The sequence below is a fragment of the Chiloscyllium plagiosum genome, chromosome 13 (assembly GCF_004010195.1).
Source record: "Chiloscyllium plagiosum isolate BGI_BamShark_2017 chromosome 13, ASM401019v2, whole genome shotgun sequence".
Lineage (NCBI taxonomy): Eukaryota > Metazoa > Chordata > Chondrichthyes > Orectolobiformes > Hemiscylliidae > Chiloscyllium > Chiloscyllium plagiosum.
This window is the reverse complement of record NC_057722.1, coordinates 80,685,682-80,708,022: the sequence shown is the minus strand read 5'-3', so window position 1 is coordinate 80,708,022 and position 22,341 is coordinate 80,685,682. Positions and strand designations below refer to the sequence as shown.

Here is a 22,341-nt window from a genome sequence, read left to right as displayed (position 1 = left end):
TATATGAATAGGAAGGGTTTGGAGGGATATGGGCTGGGTGCTGGCAGGTGGGACTAGATTGGGTTGGGATATCTGGTCGGCATGGACAGGTTGGACTGAAGGGTCTGTTTCCGTGCTGTACATCTCTATGACTCTAATAATGGCTGAGTACACAGACACTGGGATGAACACACATATTTCGAGGTCTAAAGTTTCACAACTTTGAATACATTAAAAAAACAAGGAAATACTGCTACTAAAAATAACAAAGTGCATTTATTTCTCTGTTTTTCTTCTGTTTAACGCAGGTTCTAAAGGTCAGCCAGGACCAAAGGGTAAAGAAGGTGCAATTGGTCAGATAGGTCAAAAAGGTGAAAAAGGAATGAAATCAGTTATGTATAATATAACAGTAAAAGGTATCATGGGAGACCCTGGGCTACAAGGTAAGTCGCAATAAGGTTTATGAAAATAAATATAAAGTGAAATGATTGCATATCATCTATTGATCTAAACACATCTACCCACAAATAAACATACATTACTCATATCCTTTAGTTCCAGGTTTCCCTGTTCAACTAAATACTGCAAACCATCTTTTAAATTTAAGAAAATTGAGATTGTCCTCCAATCCAAATTCCCTTACGTACCTTCCTAAATAACTGCTCCTTTACAGTTGTGCAAATGTTTTAATAACTCAGAGAAGGAGTGTGATATTTCAACGTTTGGATGAGAACAGAAGCATTGGCTGCTGAATTTTGCAGAAGGTCTTCCAAAAGCAAGCATTTAAGATGATACTTTTACTTAGTTGCGCTCACTTAACCATTAGGGCTACTTTCAAAGTGATGAAGGGCTTATGCCCGAAACGTTGCTTCTCCTGCTCCTCGGATGCTGCCTAACCTGCTGTGCTTTCCCAGCACCACACTCTCGACACTGCTTTCAAAGTATATAATGTTTCCAATTATCTTCAATCGTTCATGTGCTTGTCATTGGAAATAAAAATCAGGTGATAATTTCTGTAGACTAGGCTGCCAATTTGCTCGTTTCACTCATTTATCACTATCACATAAAGTCAACATGCCTTCCCATAGATTGCCTACATTATTACAGTGAAGGAAGTAAATAAACAATGAGCTATCTTCAAGGTCACATTTCTTTACTTTAAAAGACCAACATAACAGCAGCACTGGAAACGATAGAAACTGGTTATCTGCCAGTGTACCTGGCTTCAAATGTATTTCCTGCCAAGGAAAGGGACTGAATAACAAGTACAGACATACATAGAAATTGGGAGCAGAAGTTAGTCATTCAGCCCCTTGAGCCTGCTCCACTATTCAATAAGGTCATGGCTGATTTATCTCTGTTTCAAAATCCACATTTTCATCTAGTCCTGGTGATTTCTGATCTCTCACCTAACAAGAAGCTATCCATTTCCACCTTAAAAATCTTCAATGAACCTGCCTCCACTGCCATCTTGAGGCATTGACTTCCAGAGTCACACAACTGTGTTAGTAAAAGAAAATCCTAATTTATGTCCTCAAAGTCTGACTGGTAATTTTAAAACTGTGCCCCTTAAATCTGCTTTCATCCACAAGAGGAAACTTCATTCCCATGTCCACCTTGACAAGACTTCAAATAAGTCACCTTTCAGCCTTCTAAACTCCAATGAAAACAAGTTCAGTCTCTCTAACCTTTCCTCAAAAGACAATCCTTTCATTCCTTTTAACAATCCAGTAAACCTTCCTAATTTTAAATTGGGAATCTCTAAAAGGATGAGGAATTGGAAGTGCTATTTCTTAAGTTGCAAAATAAATATCACATTTCCTTACCAGGTTCGCAAGGAATAACAGGACCAAGAGGTGAGACTGGTTGCCCTGGTGGACCGGGTCACAAAGGTAAAGATGGAGCACCAGGACCTCCAGGTCCAGCAGGTACCAGGATTCAAGGACAATTAAACACAACAAATTCATTGCTGAAATATAGCGTAATTGTGTCAACATTTACTGCCTTTATATGAAGTGTAACTAAACAAAAAAAGAACTGCAAATGCAGTAAATCTGAAACAAAAACAGAAATTGCTGGAGAAGACCCTGAAGATAGGTCACTGGATCCCAAATGTTGACTCTGCTTTCTCTCCAGAGATTCTGCCAGACCTGCTGAGTTTCTCCAGCATTTTCTGTTTTTGTTTCATGAAATCGAACCATCTGGACTGATTCTCCTATTACCGAGGTAGGATTATGACTCTCTGAGATGCTGTGGGGAGATTGACAGTTCTTCTGCCTATCCTTGATTGAAAATTCATTTTAAAACTAACAAACCAACTGTCGGCTCAAAAAGAGGCTGCTGCTCAATTTCAGGCAGGTGAATGAATCTGTGCCAAGTACCCCTGTTGGCACTAATATAAGGTTCACTAGAAATCTGAAACTAGTTTGTGGATGTGAATAGGAAGGGCAGACCAGCAACGTTTTCAACGTGTCCTCATAGGGAACGGGGAGAACTCTCTGCCTGCCTAATGAAACTTTTCAGCCACATTGGACATACCAGGTTTTGTAAGATATCTGCAATGGAAGCACGCATAAGTCAGTAAAATGGCACTTGGGACCAAATGATAATATAGAAGACTATAAATGCAGATACCACTTGCCTTCAGTTTCATTTTCCCATTCCCCTGCCAAGCATTGCATGTGCAACTCATCTTCAATGCCACTCCTTACTAAATGCTGCTGGTATTGGTGTTTCCTTTTCCCAATAACTTGTGCAACATTTGAGAATTTCCACCTCCTGTTGGCAGCAGACTTTCATGAGCAGCAATATTTTCTCTCTATTTATCTATTTTTCATGCTCCCTTTTCCCCTCCTATCTTCATTAGGAAAATGCTTGTATTGTGCCAAAACTAGCCTCTCTCTGTAGCTCAACGACATAGTCACAGAGTCATACAGCACAGAAACAGACCCTTTGGTCCAACTCATCCATGCTGACCAAGTTTCCTAAATTGAACAAGTCCCATTTGCCTGCATTTGGCCCATATTCCTCTAAATCTGTCCAATCCATATACCCATCCAAATACCTTTTAAATGTTGTATTTGTACCAGCATCCACCACTTCCTCTGGCAGCTCATTCCATACACAATCACCCTCTGAATGAAAATGTTGTCCCTTTTAAGAGTAGCGAATGTTGTGCCCCTGTTCAAAAAAGGGAATAGGGATAACCCCGGGAATTACAGGCCTGTTAGTCTTACTTCTGTGGTAGGCAAAGTAATGGAAAGGGTACTGAGGGATAGGATTTACGAGTATCTGGAAAGACACTGCTTGATTAGCCAGCACGGATTTGTGAAGGGTAGGTCTTGCCTTACAAGTCATATTGAATTCTTTGAGGAGGTGACCAAACATGTGGATGAGGGTAGAGCAGTGGATGTAGTATACATGGATTTTAGAAAGGCATTTGATAAGGTTCCCCATGGTAGGCTTATGCGGAAAGTCAGGAGGCATGGATAGAGGGAAATTTGGCCAGTTGGATAGAAAACTGGCTAACCGGTCGAAGGCAGAGAGTGGTGGTAGATGGTAAATATTCAGCCTGGAGCCCAGTTACAAGTGGAGTTCCGCAGGGACCAGTTCTGGGTCCTCTGCTGTTTGTAATTTTTATTAATGACTTAGATGAGGGAGTCGAAGGCTGGGTCAGTAAATTTGCAGATGATACGAAGAGAGGTGGAGTTGTGGACAGTGAGGAGGGCAGTTGTCGGCTGCAGAGGGACTTAGATATGATGCAGAGCTGGGCTGAGGAGTGGCAGATGGAGTTCAACCCTGCCAAGTGTGAGGTTGTCCATTTTGGAAAAACAAATAAGAATGCGGAATACAGGGTTAATGGTAGGGTTCTTAGTCAGGTGGAGGAACAGAGGGATCTTGGGGTCTATGTACATAGATCTTTGAAGGTTGCCACTCAGGTGGATAGAGTTTGTAAGAAGGCCTATGGAGTATCATCGTTCATTAGCAGAGGGATTGAATTCAAGAGTCATGAAGTGATGTTGCAGCTGTACAGGACCTTGGTTAGGAACTAGAGAGCATAGGTTTAGGGTGAGAGGGGAAAGATATAAAAAAGATCTAAGGGGCAACGTTTTCACACAGAGGGTGGTTAATGTTTGGAATGCGCTGCCTGTGGGAGTGGTAGAGTCGGAATCATTGGCGACCTTTAAGCGGCATTTGGATAGGTACATGGATGGGTACTTAATCTAGGTTAGAAGTTCGGCACAACATCGTGGGCCGAAGGGCCTGTTCTGTGCTGTATTGTTCTATGTTCTATGTTCTATGTTCTATTAAAACATTTCCCTCTCACCCTCAACTGTGCCCTCTAGTTTTGGACTCGCCTACCTTGAGAAAAAGACCTTGGGTATTTACCTTATCTATGCTTCTAATGATTTTATAAACATCTATAAGGTCACCCCTCAGTCTCTGACACCCCAGAGAAAAAGTCCCAGCCTCTCGAACCTTCCAGTCTCATTAACATCTACGTCAATCTTTTCTGCACCTCTCCAATTTAATAATATCCTTCCTATAAAAGGGAGACCAGAGCTGTATGCATTACTCCAAAAGTGGCCTCACCAATGACGCACCCTGTATCTTTTCCACTGTCATCCTATCAAGACTGTTCAAGATCTGATACACTTCATTCAAGTCACCCTTCACTCTTCTAAACTCCAGTGTGTCTGCAATCTTTCCTTAATTCACCCACAACAGGTAAAACTCCTCTGAGCAACCACCCATATGTCTATATCCTTCAGGAAATAAGGAGACCAAAACTGCACACTGAAAACAGAAATCACTGGAGAAACTCAGCAGGTTTGGCAGCATCTGCGAGAAAAAGTCAACTTTCTGGGCCCAGAGCCATGAAAGATCTTCAGAACTGGACCAAAAACATCACCCATGTTCTCTATCCCCACAGACACTGCCAGACCTTCTTATCTTACTCACCTCCAGGATGTCACTGGCGAGGCTAGAATTTATAGCCTAGTCCGAATTGTTAAGAGTCAACCATACTGCTGTTTGAAGTCACATGTAGGTCAGACCAAGTAAGGATGGCAGTTTCCTTCCCTGAAGGGCATTAGTGAACCAGATTAGAATTAGAATTAAGTTTTATTGTCAAGTGTAATCAAAGAGTACGGTGAAACGGGTACAATGTCACCACTCACAGCACAAAATCTTAGTAAAGAATAGAAAAATAAAGACATAAGTTAGAAGTTCAACATTACAGTTCTTGGCAATATAAAGTAATAAATAAGAAATAAACGTTCCAAATTAATCCTTTAAACTAGCTCAACAGGGGGATGGGAACCTGAGGTGTAGTTGCAGTGCACAGGAGGATGAGAATAGGGAGGACATGGACAGGATTTCACAGTCACAGGAATGCGCTGGCAAACAGCAAGCTGGTTTGAAGTGTGTCTACTTCAACGCCAGAAATATCCAGAATAAGGTAGGTGAGCTTGCAGCATAGATAGGTACCTGGGACTTCGATGTTGTGGCCATTTCGGAGACATGGATAGAGCAGGGTGAGAAATGGATATTGCAAGTTCCAGGGTTTAGATCTTTCATTAAGATCAGGGAAGGCAGTAAAAGAGGGGGAGGCATGGCCTCGTTAGCCAAGGATGGTATAACAGTGGCTGAAAGAACTTTGATGAGGCCTTGTCTACTGAGGTAGTGTGGGCTGAGGTTAGAAACAGGAGAGAAGAGGTCACACTGCTGGGTGTTTTTTTATAGGCCTCCGCAGAGTTCCAGGGAGGTGGAAGAGAGGATTGGCAAAATTATTCTGGGTAGGAGTGAAAGTAACAGGGTGGTCATTATGGGGGACTTTAACTTCCCCAACATTGACTGGAAATGCTATAACTCTAGTACGTCGGATGGATCAGTTTTTGTCCAATGTGTACAGGAGGGTTTCCTGACACAGTATGTCGAAGGGCCGACAAGAGGAGAGGCCACACTGGATCTGGTGCTTGCTAATGAACCAGGCCAGGTGTTTGACTTAGTTGTAGGTGAGCACTTTGGCGAGAGTGACCATAATTCGGTTACATTTAGTTTAGCGATGGAAAGGGATAGGTACATGCCATAGGTCAAGAGTTATCGATGGGGCAAGGGCAATTATAATGCAATTAAGGAAGAATTAGGATGCATAGAATGGGGTAGTAAAATGCAGGGGATGCAGACAATGGAAATGTGGAGCTGGTTTAAGGAACAGATATTGCGTGTCCTTAATGGGTATGTCCCTGTAAGGCAGGGAGGAAGTGATAAAGTAAGGGAAGTGTGGTTTACCACAGAAGTTGCATCCCTTGTTAAGCTAAAGAAGGAGGCTTATGTGTTGATAAGGCAAGATGGTTCAGATGAGGCAATGGAGAGTTACAGATCAGCTCGGAAAGATTGAAAGAGAGAGTTAAGAAGGGCAAAGAGAGGACACGCGCAGTCTTTAGCAAATAGAATAAAGGAGAACCCTAAAGCTTTCTATAGGTATGTGAGGAATAAAAGGATGACTGGGGTAGGAATAGGGCCAGTCAAAGACAGAAGTGAGAAGTTGAGTGTGGACACTGTGGAGATCGGAGAGGTGCTAAACGAACATTTCTCATCGGATTTCACTCAGGAAAAGGAGAATATTGTAGAGGAGAAGAATGACGCACAAGATATTAGACTAGAAAGGATCAAGGTTAGTTACAAACAGGTGTTATCAATTCTAGAAGGAGTGAAAGTAGTGGGCGGCACGGTGGCACTGTGGTTAGCACTGCTGCCTCACAGCGCCAGAGACCCGGGTTCAATTCCCGCCTCAGGCGACTGACTGTGTGGAGTTTGCACATTCTCCCCGTGTCTGCGTGGGTTTCCTCCGGGTGCTCCGGTTTCCTCCCACAGTCCAAAGATGTGCAGGTCAGGTGAATTGGCCATGCTAAATTGCCCGTAGTGTTAGGTAAGGGGTAGATGTAGGGGTATGGGTGGGTTGCGCTTCGGCGGGGCAGTGTGGACTTGTTGGGCCGAAGGGCCTGTTTCCACACTGTAAGTAATCTAATCTAATCTAGACAAGTCCCCTGGGCCAGATGGGATTTATCCGAGGATTCTCTGGGAAGCTAGGGAGGAGATAGCAGAGCCTTTGGCTTTGATATTTGAATCGTCATTGTCTGCAGGTTTAGTACCAGGGGATTGGAGGATTTCAAGAAGGGCAGTAGAGATGACCCAGGTAGACCAGTGAGCCTTTCTTCTGTTGCAGGAAAGGTTTTGGAAAGGATTATAAGAGATAAGATTTATAATCATCTAGCAAGCAACAATTTGATTTCAGATAGTCAACATGGTTTCGTCAAGGGCAGGTCGTGTCTCACAAACCTCATTGAGTTTTTTGAGAAGGTGAACAAGCATGTAGATGAGGGTAGGGCAGTTGCCGTGGTGTACATGGACTTCAGTAAAGCCTTTGATAAGGTTCCACATGGTAGGTTGTTGGAGAAAATGCAGAGGCATGGGATTGAGAGTGAGTTAGCAGTTTGGATTAGACACTGGCTTTCTGAAAAAGGCAGCGAATGGTGGTTGATGGAAAATATTCAGCCTGGAGTCTGGTTACTAGTGGTGTGCCACAAGGATCTGTTTTGGGACCATTGCTGTTTGTCATTTTTATAAATGACTTAGATGCAGGCATAGGTGGATGGATTAGTAAATTTGCAGATGACATTAAAGTTGGTGGAGTGGTGGACAGTGTGGAAGAATGTTACAGGTTGCAGGGGGACTTGAATAAACTGCAGAATTGGGCTGAGAGGTGGCAAATGGAGTTCAATGCAGCTAAGTGTGAGGTGAAGCACTTTGGGAAGAATGACAGGAAGGCAGAGTACTGGGTCAATGGTAAGATTCTTGGTAGTGTGGATGCGCAGAGGGATTTTGGAGTCCATGTACACAGATCCCTGAAAGTTGCCACCCAGGTGGATAGTGCTGTTAAGAAGGCATACGGTGTGATCGGTTTCATTGGTAGAAGGATTGAGTTCCGAAGCTGCAACATCATGCTGCAACTATACAAAACGCTGGTGCGGCCACACTTGGAATATTGTGTACAGTTCTGGTCCCTATATTTCGGGAAGAATGTGGAAGCATTGGAAAAGGGGCAGAGGAGATTTACAAGGATGTTGCCTGGTCTGGAGGGAATGTCTTATGAGGAAAGGCTGAGAGACTTGGGTCTGTTCTCAGAAGAAGGCTAAGAGGGGATTTGATAGAGACATACAAGATGATCAGAGGATTAGATAGGGTAGACAGTGAAAGTCTTTTCCCTCGGATGATGACGTCAGCTTGTACGAGGGGGCATAACTACAAATTGAGGGGTGATAGATTTAAGACCGATGTCAGAGGCAGGTTCTTTACTCAGAGAATGGTAAGGGCGTGGAATGCCCTACCTACCAATGTAGTTAACTCAGCCACATTAAGGAGATTTACACAATCCTTGCATAAGCATATGGATGATGATGGGATAGTGGAGAGGGACGAGCTGAGAATAGTTCACAGGTCGGCGCAATGTCAAAGGCTGAAGGGCCTGTTCTGCGCTGTATTGTTCTATGTTCTGAAGTCTTTCTTTAGCCATGGGCCTGCAGTCAATCCATGCTGCGCTTTCCTCATGAGGGCTCGATGTCACTCCCTCACTGGGCTTGATCTCTCAATCCCTGCGCCTCCATCTCGCTGCAAACCCCCATCCCGCACTGGGCTTGATCTCTCGATCCCCGTGCCTCCAACTCCCATCCCGCACTGGGCTTGATCTCTCAATCCCTGTGCCTCCAACTCCCATCCCGTACTACACTTGATCTCTCGATCCCCGTGCCTCCAACTCCCATCCCGCACTGGGCTTGATCTCTCGATCCCTACATCTCCACGCTGCTGTCTCACTGCCAGCCACCAGAGTCCTGCTCTGGGCCCCCAGCTGCTTCCAAACTTCCACCAACTCCCAGAGTTCTGCCCAGGCACATCTACCTCCTCATTGCCGACCAACAAAGTCTGTTTTTTCCCAACAATCAGCAATAGTTTCAATTCTCTCTCTCTCGACACTGTCCCCATTAAACACTCCAGGGACAGCATGGGCTGAATCCAGAGGAAAGTCTCCTCCAATTTTTTAAGTCTCTAAGTAAACTAAAATTCCTTCAACATTGCCTCCATTAAACTCTCGCAGTGCAGGGTCAACAAAGGGTTAAAAGAAAATTCGAATTCCATCATGGCAAGACTTGAACCCACATCCGCATGGTCTCTGGATTAATTATTCTCACAATAATACCACTAGGTCATCATTTCCCCTTAACCTTCTCCAGCAATTTCCACTTTCGAATCAGATTTCCAGCATTCACTGTTATTTCTTTTGCACAACCCTCCAGATGCAGCTTCACCAATGCTCTGCATCTCAGAATTTCGCAGTTCCTCGCTATTTAGGTAAAACTTGGCTTTCATCAGTTTTTCTTCTAAAGCGAGCAACTTCACATTTTCCCACCTTGTTCGCCATCAGCTAGATTTTTGTCCACTCACTCCACCTGCCTATGTATGTCTCCGTGGCTGGCACGGTAGCTCAATGGCAGCACCGCTGCCCCACAATGCCAGGGGACTGGGCCCCAGCAAACCCCTGGGGTGACTGCTCAGTAGGACACTACTTGTCCCCCCACCCCCGACACTCCAGTCCCCCCTCCCCACAGTCCAAAGATGCGCAGGCCAAGTGGACTGGCCACACTAAACCGTCCTGCAGTGTCCAGGGACATGCAGGCCTGGCAGATCAGCCACGGGAAACAAGATATGGCTTTTAATAGTTGAGGTACAGAATTAAGATGAGGCCAGAATTGCACAGCATAAGTAATATACAATAATTTTTGAAATGAGGAAATTCTCCAATCACCCCAGAGCTGATGGTCAATCATATGCCTGAATATTCTTGTTACCTTCAAAGCATGTGGCAGGGGTAGATGTTATACAATCGTGGAGCATGGAAACAGACCCTTCGGTTCAACTAGTCCACACCAACTGTGTTCTGAAACTAAATTAGTCCCACTTGCCGGCATTTGGCCCATATCCTTTTAAATCGTTCCTATTCATGTACTTATCCAAATATCTTTCAAATGTTGTAACTCTACCTGCATCCACCACTTCCTCTGGCAGTCCATTATACAAAAAACAGTCTCTGTGTGAAAGCGCTGCCCCTCGTCTCCTTTTTAAAACTTTCTCCTTTCATCATAAAAATACACTCCCTAGCTTTGAATTCCCACCCGGGGAAAAATCCCTTGGTATTCACATTATCTATACCCCTCATGATTTTATAAATCTCAACTTCCTGTACTCCAGAGAGAAAAATTCCCAGCCTGTCCAGTCTCTCCTTATAACTCAAACCCTCCACTCCTGACAACATCCTGGTTAAACATTGCCTAACCCTCTCTAATTTAATAATATCCTTCCTATAGCAGGGTGACCAGAACTGGACACTGTATTCCAGAAGAAGCCTCACCAACATCCTGTACAACCTCAGCACAACATCCCAACTCCTATACTGAGGCAAGCGTGCTAAACGCCTTCTTAACCCCCCCGTCTAGATATGATGCAAATTTCAAAGAATTATATACCTGAACCCCTAGGTCTCTCTGTTCCACAATGCTACCAAGGCCCTACCATGAATTGTATAAACCCTCAAAAAATTGTATAAACCCTTATAGTTCAACAGGTTTATTTGGAAGCACTAGCGCTGCTCCTTCATCAGCTGGTTTTGAAGTAGCGCTCCAAAAGCTGGTGCTTCCAAATAAGCCTTTTGGACTATAACCTGGTGTTGTGTGATTCTTAACTTTGTCCATCCCAGTCCAACACCGGCATCTCCACTTCATGTATAAATCCTGCCCTTGTTAGTTTTAACAAAATGCAATACCTCACATTTATCCAAATTAAACTCCATCTGCCACCCTACAGCCCATTGACCCAATTGATCAAGGTCTGTTAATAATCTTAGATAACCTTCTTCACTGTTTTCACTATATTTTTGTTTCATCCAGAAACGTACTAACCGCGCCTCCTATGTCCCCATCCAAATTGACAAAATAATGAAAATGTTGAAAAAAAAGTGGATCCAGTACTGATCCCTATGAAACTCCACTGGTCATAGGCCTACAGCCCGAGAAACAAACCTCCACCACCACCCTGTCTCCTACCGTTAATCTAATTTTGTATCTAATTTGTGGGTAATGCATCCACCAAGTTCCTCTGATCAGTAAGGCACTCAAACCATAGTGTAAGTGACAGGAGGTTGATGGTTACAAGGATGGGGCTGCTGATGAGGTGCCCTGGGGTCCTGAAGAGAGAGCAATATGATGCCTGTCACCTGGCTCTCCCTCCTTTACAAATGACCTGATCTTCTAACAGGCAGTCAGGGTCTAACAACAAGGTCACTCCGGGGAGTCCACTTTTAAGACTTCCTATGTGGTAACTGCCAGTACTGCCACTGGTGCAATGAGGCCCATAATTGGACACTAATTGTTGGTTTGAGGGCCTCAATTGGCATTGAACCAGGAAAGCCAAACACAAGCAAGCTCTCTCAGACCGGGCTGAATCAGCTGGATACACTCTACCTGACTAAATGCCCCTGTCACCTTCAAATTCACATCAGAGGAGAACTGTTCATTCTTTCCATTGTGTGTAAGTATAAGGAAGCTGCTGTCCTTGTGTTTTTTTTGACTCCATCTATTCATTTGAATCATAATCTAGCCCATTGCGATTCGTTGTGTTCATAGAATCCCCCACAATATAGAAAGAGGCCTTTTGGCCCATCCAGTCCACACTGACTCCCTAAAGAGCATCCCTCCTAGACCCAGCTCCCCTCTCTATCTCCGTAACCCTGCATTTATAACAGCTAATTCACTTAGCCTACATATCCTTGGTCACTATAGCCAACTTAGTACAGCCAAACCACCTAACATACAGATTTCTGGACTATGGAAGTAACCACAGACACATGGACAAGGCGTAAACTCCACACAGTCATCCAAGCCTGGAATCAAACCCAGGTCCCTGGTGCTGTGAGGCAGCTGTGCTAACCACTGAGCCATCATGCTTTCCAGAGTGTCACCATGTTGTAAATTGCTTCACAGCCATGCTTTAGAGAGGGAGAAGCAACAGACATGTGCTGCCATGTTATTTGATACTGGAAAGTTGTAAAATTTATAATTGTCTTCCTTTTTATCCAAACAGGCCCACCAGGTGATCCAGGATTACCAGGGAATCCAGGCAATCCAGGGTTTCCTGGAGCTCTTGGGTCTACTGGTCCAATGGGTTTGCCAGGTAAGTTCAAGTTTTGGAACATGTGGATGGAGTGATGTATGTTTATAAAACTATTCTACTATATAAAACAACAAACCAAACAAATTCGCTGAAATAGTTTTATCCAGAAACAACTACCTTCCTGGACTGAGTGAGAGTTACAAAGTGCTTTTCTAATGGAAATTTTTAATCTGAAATGCAAATTAATTTGAACACGTAACCCATTGTAAATTCATTCTGCGGACAACCCAAAGCAGAATTAGGAACTGAAATATCCTGAGCCAAGAAATGGTGAATGAATGCTTTATCTTGGAAGAAGCTGCAGGTGAAGGGAATCCTCCAAAGGACTATAACAAACTTGTGGATGGGCCCTACAGAAGTAATTAGCCTGAATGTATAGCATGCACGATTATAAAACTTATTGTTAGCGGTGTTCGTTTCCTTCAAGCGTGTATATTTTTAATATATACGAAAGCTGTTTTGTCAAAAAACCATCAAATCTGCTTACTTAAAGAAAGATAATGTGGTTCTTATTGAATGTTAATGGTCCCTAACCAAATTGTAACAAAAGTACATGTGGGACATCCAAATCATATACAATATGGTGCCGTATGTGAATTTTTCTTCTGGTCATTTTGTCAGGTGACAAAGGAGAAAGAGGGTTTGCTGGACCACCAGGGTTTTCAGCTTCACCTGGTTCTGACGGTATCCCTGGCCTAAAGGGAGAGAAAGGAGAACCAAGCAGATTAGTATATGGCAACTCAGGCCGTCCAGGAGAAAAGGTAGATTAACTCTGAACCTTCGTTATTTACCTATTGGTCAATTTGATGACATGAAATTATTCATGTCATGAATCCAAAAATACATTGAAAAATAAAATATTGCAGATTCTGGTAATTTGAAATGTTGGAAGAAAATGTTTGAGATGCACAGCAGACCTGGCAGCATCTACTTCGGAAAAAATACAGGTCTGGATCTTTCTGCCTGGTTGAGAGCAGAGAGATAGAACATTTCCCATCTCTGCAAACCCAAACCAGGGATAAAGTGATCTAGAACTACATCTTTTCATTCCAAGGTGATGGGGCTCCTTGGGAGACAAGCCCGGGAACCCCAGAACAAGAGAGTAAGCTGCTGTATGCGAAGGTAGGCTATGTGGAGGTCCTGTCTGGTGCACCAGCATATTGTGAAGGTTAAATAAAAAGGACACCCAAAGTGGCCCTCCAGGCTGCACCCCTCATATCCTTTCCTCTACCCCTCATATCCTTCCCTCTACCTCTCCCAGGGATGGCATAGTGGCTCAGTGGTTAGCCCTGCTGCCTCACAGCACCAGGTACCCGGGTTTGATCCTTGCCTCGGGCAACTGTCAGTGTGGAGTTTGCACATTCTCCTCGTGTCTGCGTGGGTTTCCTCTGGGTGCTCCGGTTTCCTCCCACAATCCAAAGATGTGCAGGTCAGATGAATTGGCCATGGGAAATTGCCCATAGTGTTAGCTGCATTAGTCAGGTGTAAATATAGGGTACAGGAATGGGTCTAGGTGGGTTACTCTTTGGAGGGTCAGTGTGGACTTGTTGGGCCATACTGTAAGGAATCCATACTATAAGGAATCTAACCATCTAGCTCATTCCCAATGCTGTATCCATGCTTACCTTATGTTCCACCCATTCACATCCCCCTCACACCCTGTTTGACAACTATACCACATTGCCCACACCCCATAACCCAGCACATCCTCTGTCAGCCTATTCCGCTCACCTACATACCAACTCATTTCCATGTCCCTCTAATAGCTTTGTGACAACCTATATACCCTGCTCACCACCCAGTGTCTTTCCCTCTCCATGTAAACTGACATAGTATTCATCATGGACAGCCCGCAAGAACCATACAGAGGTAGCTTTATTTTACATGTCTACTATGCCACTCCTTGTAAAAAACAACACATTGACTTTTTAAATTTCTTTAACTAATCTCTTATGAAGACAAACATTTCTATAAGCAGTGCAGCTATCAATCAAACTGCTCACTTAACATTAGGCATCCCGTTGTGAAAATGATAAGCTGAGGAATCAGTCATACAGCATAAATCCAATAATGATAGACCTCAGTTTTATATCTACAGATTGTGAAACAGTCAGCACTGATTTTTTTAATTCTAAAATTTGTTTTAAATGGTAAGCTCACCGGATTTAAACTTTTCATCATTTATAACAATGATTTGGATGTGAACATAGGCGGTATAGTTAGTAAATTTGCAGATGACACCAAAATTGAAGGTGTAGTGGACAGCGAAGAAGGTTACCTCGGATTTCAAGGGGATCTTGATCAAGTGGGCCAATGGGCTGAGGCGTGGCAGATGGATTTTAATTTAAATAAATGTGAGGTGCTGCATTTTGGGAAAGCAAATCAGGGCAGGACTTATACAGTTATTGGTAAGGTCCTAGGGAGTGTTGCTGAACAAAAGGACCTTAGAGTGCAGATTCATAGCTCCTTGAAAGTAGAGTTGCAGGTAGATAGGTGTTGAAGAAAGTCTCGAGGGGCAGACCTTGAACACTGCCAAGAGTGTGGTGCTGGAAAAACACAGCAACGCAGGCAGCATCTGAGAAGCAGGAAAATCAACATTTCGGGCAAAAGCCCTTCTTCATTCCTGACGAAGGGCTTTTGCCCGAAACGTCAATTTTCCTGCTCCTCGGATGCTGCCCGACCTGCTGTGCTTTCCAGCACCACTCTAATCTTACCTCTAATCTCCAGCATCTGCAGTCCTCACTTTTGCCCTCATCAGGACCTTGAGCATTAACCTTGTGCAATGCATCACGGGGAGACCACCATCCTACGTATGGCTTGGCAGAACTCCAAAGTACAGCAGAAAGTTACAAGGTTATATGGAAAACAAGACATGGCCCGAAACACAGGCTGACCATTAATTACAATGTGTCAGATGGTCCAAGGTGATACTGAATCAGGGGTCAGCTGTCAGGGTCAGCCCTAAAAGATGCTACATGTTCTTCAAATAAACAGGACTGAAAGTTATCACTTAACATGCTATTTACAGAGATTTGTGACCAATGCAGGACAGATGTCCTTAATTAGAGGGACAGCACACATTGGTAATATATTGTAGAGAGAGAGAAGCTAATTGACGCATCCCTTAAGATTATCTGACAAATACGGTGCACCACGGAAGGGAGCAATTTTATAAGACATGGCGGTCTTTCTAAATTATATAGACAAGGACCTGTCGGCGATATTGATTAGGGCCTTTATATAGCCACAGGGGTGTATATGGTGGTCCAAGAATCCCGAGGGAAGGAGGCCTAGTAAATACAGGTATAATAACTGTGGCTCCGGTTGACCAGAGCTTTGGTGGAGGTGTGGAGTAATGTAATGTAGTGCAATGTAATGTAATTTAATTTAATGCTGTTTTATTTAATTTGAGTTTATTATAATTTGGGTTAAGTTAAATAAATAGGAGACAACTGTATCTTGACGAGTAGCAGGCAGTTTATGGTTAAGTTTACTGTAACGTAATAGTACAATATTCTTTCTACTTTTCTGTATTTGGGTACCTTTATAACTTTTCGGTTTGGTTTTGGAAAAGACTGAAAAATTTTTCAGTAAATATATACATAAAAAAAGGCTGTCCCGTGGAGGTTAAATCTTCTGTGTTCCCAAAAGGCTCCGTAATCGTGGGCCACAACAAAAGCATATGAGAATCAGTGAATGGTTTTGCAGATTTTCCTGTCAATCCTCACGTTAGCTCCAAGGCAGCAAGAAGGACACTTCACTCCTCAGTGGCCATATCTCCACAGTTAAAGTAAGGGCCTGCCATTTGTCCCTGGGGGACTTCACTATCTTGGTCCCAGTGCCAAAGGTGTAGTACTGGAGCCTGCTTGTCCCCATTTCCAGGGTCCTGCAGAGAAAGAGTTGCTCAGCAGTGATTGCTGGGTGGGCATCTGAGATAGGTTTCACCTCCAGTGGGTATGCTGGTCTCAATCACCCTCTCCAGAGTTGGCACACAGAGTATTGGGATCGCAAGGTCGCTGGACATATTCAGTTTTACCTGTAATATGAGTCTTGTTCTGGCCACCCCAGTAGAGGATCACTGCTCACCTCATTTGCAACTGGAAATTCTGAGACTAGTTCATATTGTTTGTCTGGATCATGTTGGCAACACCAGAAGGAATACATTTCAAAAGCATAGCATTAAACAAAGGTGAGGCAGCTTCTCGAATGAAGACTAGATCGCCTGCAAATATTCCATAACAAGTAACAAACTGCTCCCAATAATCACCTTCTGACACCCAAAATTTGGGATTGCAGTTCAGTACATCACTAATATTTACAGGTTGTTGTAAGGCTCATTCGAATGACTGGATTAAGTGGTCCGCCTAGTCAACATTGTCAGGGAATTTCCTTCAAGTCCCTAGGACAGACCCTAGGAGTGGCATTATACATCTGTATTGTCCTTCGGACATATTGACCAAATTGGGCCAGTTTCCCCTTGTGGTCAGGGACTTGGTTCATTAACATTACTCTGCTTTCTGAGAGAGCTCCTGGTTAAGGATGGCTCAGGCTGCTCACCCCCATGAAGTTGGCTATGAAGCTGGTTACTGATATGGGCGGCACAGTGGCACAGTGGTTAGCACTGCTGCCTCACAGCGCCAGAGACCCGGGTGCAATTCCCGTTAGGGCAACTGACTGTGTGGAGTTTGCACATTCTCCCCGTGTCTGCGTGGGTTTCCTCCGGGCGCTCCGGTTTCCTCCCACAGTCCAAATATTTGCAGGTTAGGTGAATTGGCCATGCTAAATTGCCCGTAGTGTAAGGTGAAAGGGTAAATGTAGGGGAATGGGTCTAGGTGGGTTGCTCTTCGGAGGGTCGGTGTGGACTTGTTGGGCCGAAGGGCCTGTTTCCACACTGTAAGTAATCTAATCTAATCTGTCAGGGACACTTCATCTTCAGAGTAAGGGAGGTTTATGACTGGGGACTATCAGGAGATGTTAGGGGCTCAGTGGGTATCCTGGAATAAAGTCCCTATCCCTCATCCCTATCAGTGTCATCCCCATCCTTAAATAGTGTCAGTGTGCCAGACATAGGCTCAGGATCCCAAGCAGAACTTAGATTCTTTTACAGCACTTTTGCTTCAACTCCATCTTTTTTACACTTTCCATTACATCGCCTACTTCTAATGCCAGTTGTATGTATAATGCTCAATTTGTTTCATGGGATGGTCCAGGTGAACATTAATTAATGCAGCCATGCTTTCAACTAACCATCAGACAATGACACAGATCACTAACAATGTATAAAGGTATGAAAACCGATCGATCATGCCAATAATCCAGATTTTGTAACTCAGGACAAATAGAAATGGTTTCAAAAATATTGACTAATGTAACCATACCATTAACAAGAGATGGAAACTGAACAAGTGACTAAAACATTTAATTGTTAATTAATCAGAACAAACAGATTTTAAAGTCACAAAAATGATTCAAATCTGCTTAGTGTTGCAGACATGATCAGGATTGTTCTATGATGTGCATATCGCACTCAGCTTATCAAATCACAAGTTTTTTTTCCTTTTGACTATGTGTTTTGTCTAGAGGCTTCAATATAAAAATGGAAATCCAGTCATTCAAAACCCAATTTTACAATATAAAATGTGCACAGTTTCCAACCCTGTAATCCATTATAATTACCCGGTCCTAGACTGTCAATTTAAATCTCAGATTTGGTTCTTTAAGTGGTTCTGATCAGTCATTGCTCATTTATAACATTATAGGCTGTGAAATGATTGCAGCTGCATTAATAACGTCTTCTCTACTAACATGGTAATAAAATACTTCTTATGCACAAATGATGACCTAATCCAAAGACACGGGTATGAATAACAGCACCTTAACTTTTGTTACATGATTTTTTTTCTCACAAAATAATGCTGAACTGGAAATTCAACTCTCAGTGACGAAGGAAAACTGATATAGAACAAAGCTACGTCTGGCAATCTGTACGTACAAACGAGATGCAGCAGTCTCAAAATTATGTGGAAACAAACAAGTCCGAAACAAAAATTAATTCTGCTAGTATCATTTTCTGAAAACAATATTTTGTGGCACGGGGCAGCATGGTGGCTCAGTGGTTAGCACTGCTGCTTCTCAGCACCAGGGACCCAAGTTCGATTCCAGCCTCAGGCAACTGTCTGTGTGGTTTGCACATTCTCCCTGTGTCTGCGTGGGTTTCCTCCAGGTGCTCCAGTTTCTTCCTAATGCTGCCTGCCTTGCTGTGTCCCTCTCCCTCCTAATGCTGCCTGCCTTGCTGTGTCCCTCTCCCTCCTGATTCTGCCTGCTTTCTGTGTTTTCTCTCCCTCCTGATTCTGCCTGCCTTGCTGTGTTTCTCTCCCTCCTGATGCCACCTGCCTTGCTGTGTCCATCTCCCTCCTAATCCTGCCTGCCTTGCTGTGTTCCTCCCCCTCCTGATGCTGCCCTCCTGATACTGCCGGCCTTGCTGTGTCCCTCTCCCTCCTGATGCTGCCTGCCTTGCTGTGTTCCTCTCCCTCCTGATGCTGCCTGCCTTGCTGTGTTCCTCTCCCTCCTGATGCTGCCTGCCTTGCTGTGTTCCTCTCCCTCCTGATGCTGCCTGCCTTGCTGTGTTCCTCTCCCTCCTGATGCTGCCTGCCTTGCTGTGTTCCTCTCCCTCCTGATGCTGCCTGCCTTGCTGTGTTCCTCTCCCTCCTAATGCTGCCTGCCTTGCTGTGTCCCTCTCTCTCCTGATACTGCCGGCCTTGCTGTGTCCCTCTCCCTCCTGATGCTGCCTGCCTTGCTGTGTTCCTCTCCCTCCTGATGCTGCCTGCCTTGCTGTGTCCCTCTCCCTCCTGATGCTGCCTGCCTTGCTGTGTTCCTCTCCCTCCTAATGCTGATGCTGATGGTGAATTGTCTAAGCTAAATTGCCCATAATGCTCAGGGATGTATAGGTTAGGTGCATATGTCAGGAGTAAATGTAGGGGAATGGGTCTGGGTGGGTTACTCTTCGGAAGGTTGGTGTGGGCTAGTTGGGCCGAAGGGCCTGTTTCCACACAGTAGGGATTCTAAATATAAAATATTGTTTGTTTGGGATATTTAGATCCATCGTTATGCTTCGTGTTTTACAATTTTTTAATTAAATTATGTGAAGTTCACTGTAATTTCTTCACTTAATGAGCAAATGTTAAAGTCTGAGGCGATTGCCCTCAATATTAGGTTTAGATTATTTTTAAGAAATGAGCAGACATCTATGCTGCCTGTCTTGCTGTGTTTCTCTCCCTCCTGAACAGAATCATTCTGCACCTGAGGCCAGGAGTTACAGTGCTGCTGCCTTTACTGCCTTTAGTCAAGCCTTTAATTAGTCTGACACCTGGGGATGAAATTGACAGGAGCTTGAAATTATAGTGGAGTTGAGAGTAGGTTTATACTGGTGTCAGTGTAAAAATCTAAGGAAAAGACTTCTTTTTAAGATTGTAATGTTGTCTTCTGTCATACTAAACTGATTTGAATTTCATGAAAACATAAAAATATGACTAGTTAGCAATTGACAGTAGTGCAGTCATGATCTGTGAGAACATTCCCGGATCTTGACCTCCAGGGAACAAAACACAAACATTCAGTCACCAACGAGCAAAAGTGCATTCAAACCAGACCACAAAGAGTTAACCGCTCTGCAAGCTTCAGTGACTCAATGCTGAGAGGATCTATATCTCTCTCTCTCTCTGGCAAATTTTCCCTATTCCAGTTTTTAGTTTCTGTTGATGCTGTGCATGTAAGGGTAATGAAACATTCACATTCCAGAACAGACAAAATTAGAGAGTTTCAATTCTAACAATATTTTCAAGCCAAATTGTCCATGTCTCTACATTAGTCCGTGATGCAGGGGGAAGTACAATGGAGTCTTTAATGATTGTCCAATGTGTCCCATAGGCTAAATTCATTAAAGTCTGGACATCCTGAAGCAAGCAACTATAAATACTGCAGATTTGTACTAGCCAATTAAAAATGTTAGGCACTAGAGTGGATTAGGGGCGTCTTGAAGAATGCCGTGGATCTCAGGGCTTATCAAGGGGGGTTTCACCCATTATAATCCTGGGGCAAGCAAGTTCTTTTTTACCAATCTCTGTAAATCGTGAGATGCTTTCACCAACACGTGCCATCCGGACACTAGGACCCTGTTGAGTATTTGCACTAGTAACTTGTGGCCAAGTAGCGTGAACTGTAACACTGTTTCTAACTAAGCATTCTGTCCCTGGCCAGCTTTCCTCCCATTTGGGAAGCGACGACAATCCCCTCTGGGATGGTAACTGTGGGGGACTTAGGGGAATAGGGCACCATACGATTGGAGGGTTTTGGAAGAGTTCCCAGGACGCTGACCACGATTGAAACTGTAGGGGGTTGATGGCTCTTAGCCACTTCCTTAAACTCAACAAGGGAATCTCCTACCTTAAGTGTTGCTTTTCACATGCTTACCCTGGCATTTCAGCACCTCCTCTGAGGGGATAAAAGGATGGGCTTCAGCGTGCACAGCAGGATAAGATTGCCTTGTCGCCTGGGCCAGCACTTCAGTCTTACTTGTAAAATGATTCAATCCCATCCTCACATCCCAGGTCTCATACGCAGAACAGTCACTTACAGGCAAACATCCTGCCCCTCGGATGCTGCCTGACCTGCTGTGCTTTTCCAGCACCACTCTAATCGAGACTCTGGTTTCCAGCATCTACAGGCAAACAAAGACAAACAACAAAATAAACCAGCAAGACAAAACACTGGCACCAGGGTCAATTCCTCAAGGCCTCCCCAAGCCCGGCAATCAGCCGAGTTCGCAATTCTAAATAGTTAGATCTGTCCATCTTTTGCCTTGCCTCAGGGGATCAGCCTGCAGGCACAGGTCAGGATCACACACTTAACCAACTGTAGTAATTTTGATTAGGCGCACATATTTACTCATAAACCAATTTAAAGTGTTGAAGGCACTAATTCAGGTCCATGCAAGACCCTGTAATGAAGGGGATCCTGAAACCCCTGCCATTATTACACAATGCATCATGGGGACACCACCATCTTAAGTATGGCTTGGCAGAACTCCGAAGTACAGCAGAAAGTTAGAAGATTATATAGAAAACAAGACATGGGCTGAAACACAGGCTGACCATTAATTACAATGTGTCAAGATGGTCCGAGGAGGTAGTGAATCAGGAATCAGCCCTAAAAGATTCTACATGTTCTACAAGTAACCAGGACTGAAAGCTATCACCTAACACACTATTTACAGAGATCCGTGACAAATGCAGGACAGATACCCTTAATTAGAGGAACAACACACATTGGCAATATATCGTAGAGAGGGAGAAGCTAATTGACAAGAGGAGGTGCCTTTGAGCAATTAAGCTACACACACCAGCAATGTATCACAGTGAGAGAGGAACTACGCTATGTGTGAAACAGCCTCCCATAGCTACATGCCAAATACTATTGATCTGCTGGGTGAGGGGAACTTCCACAAAATAGTCCCTTAATCAGGATGGAAGCCTTGTCCAGAAAAATAACTTCCGCAATAGGATAGCGAAGAAGGCATTTTGTATGCTTTCCTTTGTTGGTCAGAGCATTGAGTATAGGAGTTGGGGGTCTCATGTTGAGAACATTGGTTAGACAATGTTTGGAATATTGCATGACTTCTGGTTGTCTTTCTATTGGAAGTATGTTGTGAAACTTGAAACGGTTCAGAAAAGGTTTACAAGGAAGTGGCCAGGGTTGGAGGTTTTGTAGCTCAGGTTGAGGTTTTGGATATAGGTTTGCTCGCTGAGGTTCATTTCCAGACATTTCATCACCCTACTAGGTAACATTTTCAATGGTGAAAATGTGTTGCTGGAAAAGTGCAGCAGGTCAGGCAGCATCCAAGGAACAGGAGAATCGACGTTTCGGGCATAAGCCCTTCTTCAGGAATGAGGAAAGTTTGTCCAGCAGGCTAAGATAAAAGGTAGGGAGGAGAGACTTGGGGGAGGGGCTTCGGAAATGTGATAGGTGGAAAGAGGTCAAGGTGAGGGTGATAGGTCAGACTGGGGTGGGGGCGGAGAGGTC

At 44.0% G+C, this 22,341-nt stretch overlaps 1 protein-coding gene across 1 annotated transcript in view; it reads left to right on the top strand.

Annotated features, from left to right (window-relative positions):
• LOC122556243 (collagen alpha-5(IV) chain-like) overlaps positions 1–22,341 on the top strand; it is a 277,942-nt gene that overhangs the window by 195,905 nt on the left and 59,696 nt on the right. Inside the window, exons 34-37 of the mRNA XM_043702860.1 lie at positions 288–422; positions 1,809–1,907; positions 12,175–12,264; positions 12,886–13,025. Coding sequence (XP_043558795.1) covers positions 288–422; positions 1,809–1,907; positions 12,175–12,264; positions 12,886–13,025 — 464 coding nt within the window. The remainder of the gene's footprint in view (positions 1–287; positions 423–1,808; positions 1,908–12,174; positions 12,265–12,885; positions 13,026–22,341) is intronic.